Raw genomic sequence first — 13,829 nt, forward strand, 5'->3', positions numbered from 1 at the left:
TTAGGGCTGTTGTGCATAGGGTCGCTATGAGTCGGAAACGACTCGACGGCACATAACAACAACAACATACTTGGCAGGAGGCAGTCATCTGAACAGAGCAAGGAAACACTGCATGGTTCAAAATCGGGAAGGGTATATGCAGGGATGTGTCCTATCTCTGTACCTTTTCTATCTATATGTGGAACAGATCATCCAGAAGGAAGGGCTCTATGATGAGGAATGTGGCATCAGGACTGGGGGAAGCCTCATCAACAATCTGCATTATACAGATGACACAACCCTGCTTGCTGAAACTGAGGAGGATCTGAAGCGCTTGCTGTAGAACATCAAGGACTTCAATACAGATTGAAGCTCATCATCAAGAAAACAAAGATTCTCCCCACTGAGCTGATTGGCAGCATCATGACAGATGGTGAAGCGACTGAGATTGTTAACACTTTCAGTTTGCTTGGCTCCACAGTCAACAATCTTGGTTCCAGAGCTAGGGAAATGATGTCAGTCTGGAGACTAAAGTGTGCCTGATCCAGGCCATAGTCTTTCTAATTACTTGGTATGTGTCAGAAAGCTAGACAATGACTAGGGATGATAGAAAGAGAACTGATGCCTTTCAGCTGTGGTGCTGGAGAAGAGTGTTGAATATACCATTGACTGCTAGGAGAACAAACAGGTTCATCCTAGAGAGGGTGCAGCTCCTTGGAGGCAAAGATTCTGAAGCTCCGTCTGACATACTCTGGGTGTGTTGCAAGGAGGGATCAGTCCTTGGAGAGGGACATCATGCTTGCAATGGTGGAGTGATGGAGCAGGAGAGGAAGACCCTCTATGAGGTAGATTGATTCAGTGACTGGAGTAATAGGCGTAGTTGTGTCAGCGATAATAAGGTTCACACAGGATAGACCAGGATTTAGAGCTCTTGTACATATGGTCACTGTGAGTTGCAGGCGATTAGACAGCACATAACAATAACAACAGCTCTCTGGAAGCAGTAGCAGACAGTGCTAGCGTGCCCCTTACTTGGACCACAGATACTAGCAAGAATCTGACCAAGACCTAGACGACAGCAGCAGCAGTGGAGAACCAGTGCTAAACAGAAGACACAGCTGAGCTGGACCTGCCACCCAGAGGAGCGGAGGGCCTTTGTGCAGGCATCCTGGAGATCTGAGGGAAGGATGCTATCATTGGCAGGACTGGGGGATAACACTGATCTAAAGTCACAAGGCTGGAAGTAAGGGGGCCTGTGAGGACGCTGGAGAAGCTGTCCTGATTAACTGTACTAAGATACTCTTCTAAAAATGTGCACTTGACTGGACACATAGACCCATTAAGGGCTGTAGAATGGAAAAGAGATTTAAAATCGAAGTGGTTTGTCTTTGAGGCAGGAGAGCCAATGCCCATGAAGTAATGGAGACCACCTGGGTCCACAGGCTGAGTGGGAGAAGAGGAAAGCAGCAATGAAGAGATGGCTAAGCTGGACATGCCCACTGGCACCCAGCACACACGGGACACTGTGAGCTGGTGCAAACTGCTATAATCTCACAGCTGCAACCAGAGCAGAAGGTTATTGAAAGAAACATGCTTGTTTCCTCAGAGTATTGGCTTGACAGGGATGGCAAACTAGAGACAGACTATCTAAAACAGGGAGAGGTGCATGAAGTAGCTGAACTCCATACTTTCACGGGTAATTAGTAAGATGAGAGTGAAGGGAAATTAACCCAACGAGCATGAAGGTCAATGGCTAGAAAAGCCAAAAGGTGGCCCGTGGTGAAGTAGCCCAGCCCCAAATTATCTTCTCATGAAATAAACTCCTTGCTTACATGACACATCTGGTGTCTCACTCAGTTGCTCTTGCTAATGGGAACAAGGACCCTCAGAGTGGAGGGTGGTCCTGGAACAGGCCAACCCTGAGTTATACTGACCCCATGTGGGTCTGCTTGGAACCCAGCACCCCAGAGCTTCTAGAACTGACAGTTTTGGAAGGACATCACTGGATCTTTCTTCTAAGATGGCTCTGGATGGACTCAAACCTCCAACCTTCTGGTTAGCAGCTCGGTGAGTTAACCACCTGCATCATCTATGCACTCCAAAAAGGATTTAAAGTGTAAAACTTTGAGAACTTTCCTCCAAACAGCAGTTTAAGTCAGGAGGAAAAAGTTTTGATCACACCACTGATTTTACCAACCCCCCAGCTCGGAAAAGATGGTCATGTGTTCGACTAGGGGTGAACGTCGTCTCCTTGACAACAAGCCAAGGCTCCCAGACCAGGGGCTCCAGCAACCCTTACTTCTCTGAGGGGGCACGCTCTAAAGGGCATGCCACGCGGGAATCACAGAAAGTGAACAATGCTTACTCTTTACTGGTCCTTTAGAGCCACCTCTCCTTATAAGACTCAAGCCTTTATTTCATTCCAGCTCCTGTCAACCTTCCTCTGGGTTTCCCAGGTGTAAATCTTTATGGGAGGAAACTGTCCATCTAGATCACTCAGAGCAGCTGGTGGATTTGAGCCACTAACTTGTCGTCACAAACATATAACACACCACGCCACCATAGCTCCTCTTGGAAGACCTTGATAGTGGGGGGCTTACTCACAGAACCACCTTTCTCCTGCCCCACTACTGAGAGATCTGCACAGTCTCAGGGAAGGCAGAGCCTCCCCGTCAACTACCAGAGGACACAACGATGAACAAATGCCTGCAGGAGAAGTGAAGGCCGCAGCAGGCCTGAGGAGGGTCACGGAACTGTTCTCTGAACCCCCAACGCTGGTGAGCACCTTCCCTAAGGCTTCAAGGAGATTCAACTGGATCACAGGCAGATTTGGCCAGCAAGGAGCTAACTCCTAGAACACACTGCCCCAAAGGGGGAGAGACACAGCCGCAGAGAAGGCTGAATCTGGAACTGGACAGACTGACGTTCTGCCTTTGTGATTCTGAACCCATCACTTTCACCTCTGAGATGGTTCATGGTTAAGGGTAGAATAAAGTAGAATTTGTTAACATACATGCCACGCAAAAATTATTCTGATTATTGCACAAGTGGTAGAGACACCAGAGTCCCTCGTCTGGCCCCAAGGCCTTTGCACTTGATAATCTCCCTGTCTGGGATATCCTCAGCTCTTCTCAGCTGGCTCATGCAAATTTGTCTTCATCCTCATCAGAGAGACCTTTCCTAACTCTGTATCAAGTGGCCACCTCTAGCCACCTACCTTGTCCCTATTTTACTTCCTTTCCACCCCTGACACAGTCTGATTATCTGTGCACCTCCTGATTTTCTCGTTGGCTGAGTGAGACAGACTTCTTGTCCTGATTACTGCTGTACTTGCATGGTCGAGAATGATGCCAGCACAGGGCAGGTGCCCACACACATGAACTGAGGGACAGGAGAGGAGCCTGCTGTCTACAGGAGGCTCAGCTCCTCAGAGAGGGTGCTGGGGGCCGAGAGCATCTGGAAGAGTGTTCCGTATCCATGCACCTTAGAGGGAGGGCCCAGGTAAGGATGCCGTCAACTCCTCCACATTCAGTACCCTGGTTGTTGAGAGGCTAAATGCCCGAGGGATTTGAACTGTCCTTGGCTGGAAGTCTAGGGGTACCAGACCATGGGCTTCACTTTGCATTTCATTTGACCCTCAAATGGCTCTCTCACCTTCCCAGGCTTACATTCCTAATCAACCCCATACTTGCCCATATCATGGAGAAATATTGCACTGGCCTGGCCAATCTCTTTAGCTCTGACCATTTACATACACTGCCCACAGACCAAACAGGCCTTTCTCTCTAACACTGCTCTGGTATGGAAGAAAACGGTCCTGTCTTTACAAATGCCCAACTGTCAAGTTCAGGTAAGACTCTCTTTTCGTGACGCTGATATTAAAGTTGTGGATCTCCCCACACAGATACAATTGGGCAAAATTATACATGTTGCATGGCTTGTGCGTATAATTACACACGGTGCAGGGCTAGTGCGAGTAATCACACACACTGCAGGGCTGGTGCATGTATTAGGAGGCAGAGTGCCCAGTTTCTGCTGCAGGTGGAGGCAACCAAGCCCTATTCCCAAGTGGTGACGTGCATCCCAGAACCTGCTGGTACTCACCACTTGCTTGTTCTGCTGCAGCAGTGGGCAGGACAGGTCCAGCTGGGGACTGGCATAGACAGGCGTGAGGGTGAGCCTGGATGGTGGGGCACACACGAACTTCACCACAGCAGGCTCCACTGCAGGGAACGGGTTGGTAATGCTGGGCTTGTTCCCCACCGAGAGGGCAATGATCTGGGTGGAGCAGAGGGTTTGGCCAGATACACGTGAGTACGAGTCTCTGCTTCTCCTGGAGCTAAGCCATGCCTTTCAAGCTCCCCCAGACTCAGTTTTCTCTTCTGTGAAATGGGAGCATGGATACCTACATTCCAAGGGGTGTTTTCAAAGATACAACGATGTGTGGAAAAGCACTTGTCCAGTGTTTAAGAGACTTTCAGATGGAAGCCTTCTCTAAACCCCATCAGAGCACAACCCCTGCCTGCTCCAAGTGATGCCGTGGCTTCTGAGAACGGTCACTGGCAGATCTCTCAGCTACATTAATAAATGTTGGAGTCCTGGCTTTGCTTTTCTCTTCCTCAGTGTGCTTTAGGTGAAGGCTCACACATGAATTTCACTTCCCCTCAGTAATGCACACGGAAGCTGGTCTGCAGTGGTGGTGGCGAGCCCCACAATGGAGCAGCACTCCTGTTTTCACCCAGGACTCCTCCTTTTCCTTCCTCCAGTTTCCCTGCTGCCCTTCTGGTCTCATACAGCTGACTGTTGCATTGAGCACACTTCTCAGTGGTGTTAAGTCTATTTTATAGGCTGGTCTGTTTGGTTCTGAGCGGGCCTCTAGGAATAGCTCAGTACAACTGTTTCCGGGGTTCCTCCAGCCTCTATCAGACTGATAAATCTGCCTGGCCTTCTAAAAGAACTGACATTTTGCTCTACACTTGCCACCCATTCTATCTGAGGACTGCTTGCTGAGTTCCTAGTCAGAGTGCTCATGGTAGGAGCAGGGCATCTAGTCCTTTTGAACTCAGCTGGATGCCAATTGGCAGCATCGTGATAGAAAGTGAAGAGACTGAGATTGTAAACAGCTTCAGTTTGCTTGGCTCCACAATCAACACTCTTGGCACCAACAGCCAAGAAATTAAAATATGCATTGCCTTGAGAAAGTCTGCTGTCAGAGACCTCTCCAAAGTACTGAGGAGCAATGATATAAAATCTGGAGACTAAGGTGTGCCTGATACAGGCCATGGTCTCTGCAATCACTTTCTATGCATCAGAGAGCTGGACAATGACTAGGAATTATAGAAGCAGAATTGATGCCTTTGAGCTGTGGCGTTTGAGAAGAGTTTTGGATATACCATGGGCTGCTAAGAGAACAAACAGGTTCACCCTGGAGAGGGTGAAACCAGGCTGCTCCTTGGAGGCAAGGACGACATGCTGCAAGGACGGACCAGTCCTTGGAGAGGGAAGTCACTTGGGAGGGTGGAGGGACAGCGCAGGAGAGGAAGACCCTCGATGAGATGGATTGATTCAGTGACTGGGGTAATCAGGGTATGTGTGTTGGAGATAATAAGATTGGCATGGGATAGAGCAGGGTTTAGGGCTGTTGTGCATAGGATCACAGCACGTAACATCAACAACAGAGTCCTCTGGAGCAATTACTTCCTCATTCTTCTTTGACCAGGCAGGAATGGGATCAATAGTCATGTACAGATGATACAGCAACGTAGGTTGGAGATCAGCATCTTTATAAACTATGTGTGCTAAGTTTCTGGGTTTTTTAATAAGGAATCCTGTGGATGTAAATACTTATAATGTGGTACAGATTGAGAACGTGTGCTGGTGAATGAAGGACCAAGACCCACAGGGAATATGTTAAACAGGGTGGTTGGGGGATAGGTCCCCAGTGGGAAGGAGCCCCTGCCTTCACTGTCCCCTTTATGAATTTATGAGACTGGCCAGATGGTGACAACTGATGGCCTGTCCTCAGGACATCCACAGCCACTCCAATGGCACTTCTGGTAGATCCCAACAGGCTGGTCAAGCAGCTCCTCAGCCTTACTGATGAAGTGGGACAAGGAATTTCCTTACTGACCTTCAGGCTTTCTACTCAACCAAGTCTCAGTTTGACTGTCTTTGAAATGGGTACAAGGACAGCCATCTCTCAGGGTTACTGTGAAGATTAAAGAATGCTTTGCTCTAAGGTAGGTTCTCAGGGAGTGTGATTTCCCATTCTTCCCTCTCCAGTAGCTGTATCTGTGGTGGGAGTCCCCTCACCTGCTCACTCCGGGCCGGGCAGCCCCCTTACCTGCTCGCCAAGGGCCCGGCAAGTAACCAGGACCCAGTGTTGCTGGTAATTCCGGGAGGCGGGGGGGCCGAAGAGAGCCAGACTGATGCTGTCCGTATCCTCAGAGGTGATGTTCCGGAAGAACTTGGAAGGCTCAAGGACCCAAGGTCTGGGACCACCTTCAAACAGCATCTCCTTTGAGGAGCCCAGGGTTACCAAGGCAACAGAGGAGGGATCCACAGCCTGCAGAAGAAGGAACAGGAAGAGGATTCCTTACTAAGACAATTCTGGTGTAAGCTCCACAGTAAGAAGTAAACACGGTAAATACAGACCATGGAACACGTTACAGCTCCCTCCAGCAATCTCTGCAATGGGCGGGATGCACACTGAGGGACATAGGTTGATCAACAATGCTGTACTAGAAACACATTTAAAATTCGAAGATGGAAATGCACCGGATGGCCTAGTGCAGACTTTGACACTTTCCTGGCATAATCATTAGTGGCTTTTTCCCCTTACCTTTTACCTTGTTATCCTTATTTTTTAACTCCTGAACTCTGAGATAGGCCTTTCTACCTGATTTGTCCCTCGCACATAATACAAGGCCTGGCACACAGGAGGGAGTAAAGAATTATTTGTTAAATAAAGGAGTGAACTGGAAATACAATTACTATGTCCTGGCAGCAAGTGGTAAGGTATCTTTTTATGGAAGGCTTCCATTTGCTCTCGGGCTGCTGTAAGTGGGTGCTGGGGGATCCTGCAGCTTCCACAGCATGTCCCAGGACCTATCACACAACAAGGGCAGTCCTGAGGGTCTACAGTGAAGGATTCGTGCTCACCTAGATGGAGGGGGGATGGCACCCTCCAGATAGAGGTAAGGTACATGGAAGTCATCTCTCTGAGGGTCTGTGGTCATGTCCTTCACACCTGGCCTCCATGTGTCTGACCTCTCACTCCAGAGGACCATTGAGATGCTAGCATGTCCTCACTGGTCAATGTGCTTCCATTTAGCCCTTTGCACTGCACCCTTCAAGATGAGCCAGAAATACTCGCCTAAAACATGGGCCTGACCATGTCTGTCCTTTCTGCATGAAACAGTCCCACAATTGCTGTGCTAGGAAATAGGCTCCCACTGTATCCGGGACCTCCTCAGACTTGAACTCAGCACCCCACTCTCTTGTCTCTGGGCCCTCACCAGAGCTGTCCTGCTGCCTTCTTCCTGACCTGGGCAACTCCTACCAGGCCTTAGGGCTTAGGAGGTCATCCAGCAAGCTCCCTGCTTTCTCCCTTGCCAGGGCCAGGTTCCTGTCTGGTCCCCATTTTACTTAATATCCAACATACTACATGGCCGTGACAGGCTGGAGAGCTTTGAATGATCAGCTCCATGCTTCATCTCGTTACTGCTCAGCCATGCAAGTGTCAGAGCGCTGTGCCAAGAAGGCAAGTTAGTCATCAGCACAGCCAGCAAAGGACATTCATAAACAACACAGGCTCCACTGAGTTAAAACACAAACACTCTAAAAGGCCCTGCTATTAAAACACAAACACTCTAATTGGCAAAGGCATGGCCAGAATGTGACTATCTGAAGCTCAATTTCCTAGTTTATAAAACAAGAAGGTGAAGCTGGATCATTTAAGAGGCCCTTGGGGTCAACAGCCTACAGTTCCAGGAATTGGATTCTGCATTTCATTCCATACTTGACATTCTTCCTCAGTCTAGGTTAAGACACACGCCCAGGGTGGTCAATGCCCTATCCACAACCAGCTGGCTCCGAGCCTTCAGTCTCTACTTGTATCATCCACACTGCCCATCAGAATCAAGGAGCCAGGGGCACTTAGAGGCCAAGAGCATGCTTCACAGGGACAAAGGCCCAAAAGTCCCGTGCAGCAGACAAAGGCTGAAGACCAACTGGAAGCTGACAGCGGAGGAGCTGGGTGAAGCCCAGTGATAGCAGAACCCTTCCGGCCACACTGTGGAGGAGGTTAGGTGCAGGTCAGAGGAAGTCGGGGAGAGCAGGCCCCATGACACCTGGTTTTCTAGGGATGGGAGAGGTTCTTTATAGTGTGACTTCAAGCTACCCACGCTCCTGCCAGCATGGAGTTCTTATGAGCGGGTCTGCTACTGTCAGTCCCTGACCTTCAGCAGCTGCTGTCTGCTACATGAGATTACCCAGCTCCTGACTCAGCACTCAAAACCCCCTGGTTTGCACACAGAAAGAACCATTCTTGAATGGTTACTAGGGATAAGAAGGGAATAAAACTCAGTAACCAAGTAACAGACACACATATTAAGATGACTTAAGGGAAACACTAGGATGACTCCACTGGTGATACAATTTTAGTACAATACCACAAAAGAAAGGGAAGACACAGCAATGCACAGTCAGTAAGCAAGAATAACTAAGAAGAAACAGAGTTAATAAGGGTAAACACTATTATAGATGTAATTTCTTTTTAAAATGATCACAGTAACAAAAAAATTCCTGGGAACTTCTGGGTAAACTAATCAGATCAGCCCAAGCATGGAAGGTAGGCAGAATGTGTCAAAATGCTACCGGAGATTAGACTCCAGATTTCTTATAGTTAATTGAATCTTGTCAAGTCAAAGCCTTTAGAAATCACTTTCTTCAATTCAGCAATAAAAGAGTTTGGACTAAGTTCAAAACCAAACCAATATGAATTTGTCCCAGGCCCTTAGTGTAGGCCTTCCTCCCTCAGAGATACCACCTCCAGCTGTTTTCCCCCAGGCTGAAATTCTTGCCTCCATGCCTGCTCTCTGCTTCTCTTCCCACAAAATGCTGTTTTGTTCACAATAGCAAAGAGATGGAAACCACCAAAGTGCCCATCAACAAACGAATGGATAGAGAAGCTGTGGTGTCTTCACACTGTGGAATATTATGCAGCATTGAAAAGCAAAGAACTCATGAAATATTATACAAAATGGGTCACCATGGAGGACATGATGCTGAATGAAATATCTCAGTCACAAAAATACTGTGTAATTCCACTGTTATAAAACAGGACTGATACGGGGATTGGGGGAAAATTAAGAAAAGAGAGGATAAATAATGTACACAGCACTGAAACAGACAAGGGAGACAACCATATAAAAGGAATATATGATTAGGTATTATTGGTACCAAAAGAGGCCAGTATAAGAGCTGCATAGTAAATTGGTCTGTGGGAGGGATTGTATAACAATGAAATAACTTTTTTTCTAAAGAAAAAATGAACTGGGGGTGGGTGATGAATGGAAATCCAAGTTCTTTATAAACTTACAATAAAATCACAATTAAAACTGAAAAAATTTTAAAAATTTAAAAAATATGTGTCCCCACCTCTACTATACTGCACCTTGCAACTGTCTGCTCTCCCCATAGAACAGTTAAGAATACACACTGTGATTGCCCCAGACACTCTGCCTCCCAGCCTGAGTCTGACAATAACCAAGGGCCTGGTGACCATCTGTAGAATGGACAGACTGAAAAAAAAAAACACCCAAAAAAAAACCAAAAACCCCAAAACTAAAAAAAAAACCAACAACCCCAAAACCTCCAGTTGTAGCGATTACTATTACCTGCTACCCTCACTTCTACACTCTTTCCTCTTTGGGGAAAGAACCCTCATTTTACTGAGCTAGAATACTTCATTTTACTGAGCTAGAATACCTCCAGTCTCACTTGCAAGTAGGAGTGATCAACAGACCAAGTTCTAACCTATGAGATGCAAGTGGAAATTGTTGTAAATGATCTAAAAAGGTGTCAGATAATAAAGCTAAGCTTTAGATATTCTTAAGGAGCAGAAAACAGATGGTGAAGGCCACAGAAGTAACTCATTGAGCCTCTAAACCCTTCATACTATTTGGAATGCAGATGTGATGACAGGAACGCCAGCAGCCATTCGAGATCATGAGGCAAACTCGAAGGTGAAAGTATTGAGAATGATACATGAAAAGACAGAAGTCTGGATTCCTTTTGACTATGGAGCTACCAAATGAACCCTATATAGTCTATTTCAGGGATAGAGATTTTAATTCTCTTGAACTTTCATTTCTAGCCCCTCTCATCTTCTCTAGTGCTCTGTTTAGGAAGAGAATGCCAACTTAATTTTAATTTGCCACTCTCTCTTCTCATGCCCTATCACCCTCTTTCTCATCAATGTATGTATTCAGTGGCACAGATAAACAAAACACATGCCATTGGTTGTTTATTGACTGTCTCTACCCTTCTCTCTCTGTGTTAAAAAATTAAGACACAAGGGCAAAGTTTCTGCTTTTGCATTACTGTAACTCTAGGGCCTCAGCTGGGTCTAACAAATAGAATGTACCCATCATAGGAGAAAAGCTGGGCCTTTGCACCCAAAGACTTCTATTAGTGCCTACAATTTCTGGTTTTGCAATCAAGACACTTAGGTCTCAGTCCTGACTAGGTAACCTTAGACATCTCCTCAGTTAGTCACTCTAAAATAGACAAGCCTTGATCGGTAAGAGCTCTGCATCAGGGTGCAAGCCAAGAGCTAGGGGTTCAGAGGCAGAGATCCTAATGTCACAGGGTATGCAGCAAATAAATGGTCAAGGGCAACAGGAAAAAACATCATGACAAAACAAGAGCTGAAAACTGCCTGGGAATTATGGAAATGCAAACATCCACCGTCTTACTGATGAAGGTGCTAGGCTGAGGTCCACATTTTTTTTTAAATTGTTAGGTGCTGTTGGGTCAATGACGACTCACAGCGACCCTATGGACAACAGCTCTAAACCTTGCCCTATCCTGTACCATCCTCACCATAACTGTCATGTTGAAGCCCATTTCTGCAGTCTCTGTGTCAACAGACAAAAGGCTGTCTAGGGCCTTCCTCTCTTTCGCTGACCCTCAACCTTTCTCAGCATGATGTCTTTTTCCAAAGACTGGCCCCTCCTGACAGACTGCCTAAAGTATGTGAGATGAAGTTTTACCCCCCTTTCCTCTAACAACAGTCTGGCTGTACTTCCTTCAAGACATATTTGTATGTTCTTCTGGCAATGCTCTTGGCCAACGTACAATTCAAAAGAATCTATTCCTGCACCAATAGCATCATGATAAATGCAAAATAGATTGACTTTTTTAAATTCATATACATTATATTTCATATATTCCTTCATTTATACTGCTTTATATTATCATTTCCATACATTTTATCTTATAAAATGAATCACTTTTGATCTATGCCCACTGTTATTCCATCTTTTTCAGATCCTACAGGATCTTTCCTAATTCTTTCTTCCCCTCTGCAAAAAAAAAAAGTAATAAAACTTTAAGAAAACAGAAGGGGAAAAAAGCTATGTGAAATGAATAAATCATTACTTGTGAAGATTTCTTAAAAAGGATACTCTGGAGGGAGGGATGGATAAAGGAAAGAGCAAAGATGTGGTGTGAAAAACAACATATATGTATTTTATGACCTTTGTATGTAAACCTGTAGAAAACAAAAACTAAAAAAAAAGAAAAAATATTTCAAGACAGAAAAAAATAGATATAAACATGGTGGGGACTCAGAAATATTCCTTCAGGAAATAAAATATTTTTGTTTTCAACAGCAACAAAAATGACTGAAGTTGTCATAGGTATTTTTAATAGCTAGCCCTTACTGGGAACTCACCACACACTGTCCCCTCTCATACATTTCCTCCTCATTATCCCAACTTTGAGGTGGTATGGCATTAGCCCCATTTAACAGACAGGAAAAAAAAGCAAGGCACAAAGTATACTGGCCAGAATCACACAGCTGTTGAATGTCGGAATTGATTTAAACTTGGGAGGCTGCTGCTAAAACAAAGGCTGTGTGAACTGAACCACAAAAGCCCTCAAGAATGACCACCTCTCTCCACAGATGGGAATCGAGAACATGATTTCCTTCGAGGGCTGAGCCAGGGATTAAAGGCCTCAAAGGCCTCAGGGCGTGCATGAGAACCCAGGACTGCTGTGCCCATTCTGTGATCCCAAGGAGAGCAACAGGAACCCTCCTGAGAATATTTAAGGGACCTGAGCCCACAGTCATTGTCTCTAGAGAGAGCTCTTGGCCAACTAACATCAGGAATCATAGCCTGTGATGGGGAGAGATGCGGGCGCGCTAAAAGGCTCTCTCCTTTTCCACACAGATGGAGGGAGCTACACCAAGTCTCTCTCTGATCTCCCATTCCTAACCTTGGTCAGAAAGCCACAGGGTCAAACAGTTGTACTCAGAGCTATTTGTAACCATCATGGTTTTTGAATTAGAACAAATGAATGATTCAAATCAGGCAAGAGACACGCAGGCAGAGTGGGTGGGGAGGAGCTCACCTGGAGGGGCAGGTAGGCACCAATGGTGATTCTGGCACTCAGGTGGATGTGGCTGTGCTTGTAGCTCACGAGGAGGGTGGTGTGACCCTGGGCCTCTGCTTGCACCTGGACGCCACTGCAGTGCTCGGATCCTGGCTTGAGCCTCCCTGCAAGGAAGGAAGGATAGCCGAGTAACCATCATTCCTCCCACTGGTGGAAAAGACCTAGGAGCCGAGAGTCCGGTTCCTATCCTGGACACCACACGCAACTAAACTTATTAACTCACAAGCATTCAACTCCCTGTGATTTATTCATTAATAGCTCACACTTCTGCATCAGTAGTACCTGTCTCAAGAAAGACACAGAAAGACCAGCATTCCCAATCTCCACAGGCTCTTCCAGTCTCTCCCTCTAGGGGACAACACCAGAGTGGTCTGCAGCAGCTGTAACTATTTCTAAGTTCATACAAATGGAATCACAGAGTAGAAACTCCTTTATATCTGCCTCCTTGCATTTTATACTGGTTAGACGAAGAGACTGAGGTTGTTAACAATTACAGCTTGCTCGGCTTCATAATAAACACTCTTGGCACCAGCAGTCAGGAAATTAAAAGATGAATCGCACTGGGAAAAACCTGTGGTCAGAGACCTCTCCAGAGTAATGAGAAGCAACAGTGTCAGTCCAGAGACTAAGATGTGCCTGATTCAGGCCATGGTTTTCATAATTACTTTTTTATGCATCAGAGAGCTGGACATTGACCAAGGATGATCGAAAAACCGATGTCTTTGAGTTGAGGTGCTGGTCTGCTTTAGAGAGAGTAAAACCAAGTTTCTCCTTGGAGGCTAGTATTTTGTAGCTCAGTCTCACATACTTGGGACAAGTGGCCAGGAGGGACGGATCCTTGAAGAAGAATATCATGCTCAGAAGGGTGAAGGGACAGTTTAGGAAAGGAAGATGCCAAAGCAGATGGATTGACACAGTAACTAGGGTAATGGGGGTAGGTGTGCTGGAGTCAATGAGAATGGGTGAGGACAGGACAGCCTTCAGAGTTCTTATACATAGGGATGCTATGAGTTGTGGGCAATCCGACGGCAAACAACAACAACAACAACAACATACTTCCTTATTCCATCTACATTTGCGCATATGTTCCATTTATCCATGCTATGACTGATAAACATTTGCGTGGCTTCCAGTTTGGGGTTCTGATGATGTATTGTTGCTGTGACAGT

At 46.3% G+C, this 13,829-nt stretch overlaps 1 protein-coding gene across 1 annotated transcript in view; it reads right to left on the reverse strand.

The window, feature by feature from the left end:
• NUP210 (nucleoporin 210kDa) overlaps nt 1–13,829 on the reverse strand; it is a 141,967-nt gene that overhangs the window by 54,857 nt on the left and 73,281 nt on the right. The window contains exons 15-17 of the mRNA XM_006901376.1: nt 12,619–12,764; nt 6,323–6,544; nt 4,084–4,257 (exon numbers count right to left, since the gene is read on the reverse strand). Coding sequence (XP_006901438.1) covers nt 4,084–4,257; nt 6,323–6,544; nt 12,619–12,764 — 542 coding nt within the window. The remainder of the gene's footprint in view (nt 1–4,083; nt 4,258–6,322; nt 6,545–12,618; nt 12,765–13,829) is intronic.

This window comes from Elephantulus edwardii, unplaced genomic scaffold, assembly GCF_000299155.1.
Source record: "Elephantulus edwardii isolate Elephantulus edwardi_28Jun2011 unplaced genomic scaffold, EleEdw1.0 scaffold00322, whole genome shotgun sequence".
Taxonomy (NCBI): domain Eukaryota; kingdom Metazoa; phylum Chordata; class Mammalia; order Macroscelidea; family Macroscelididae; genus Elephantulus; species Elephantulus edwardii.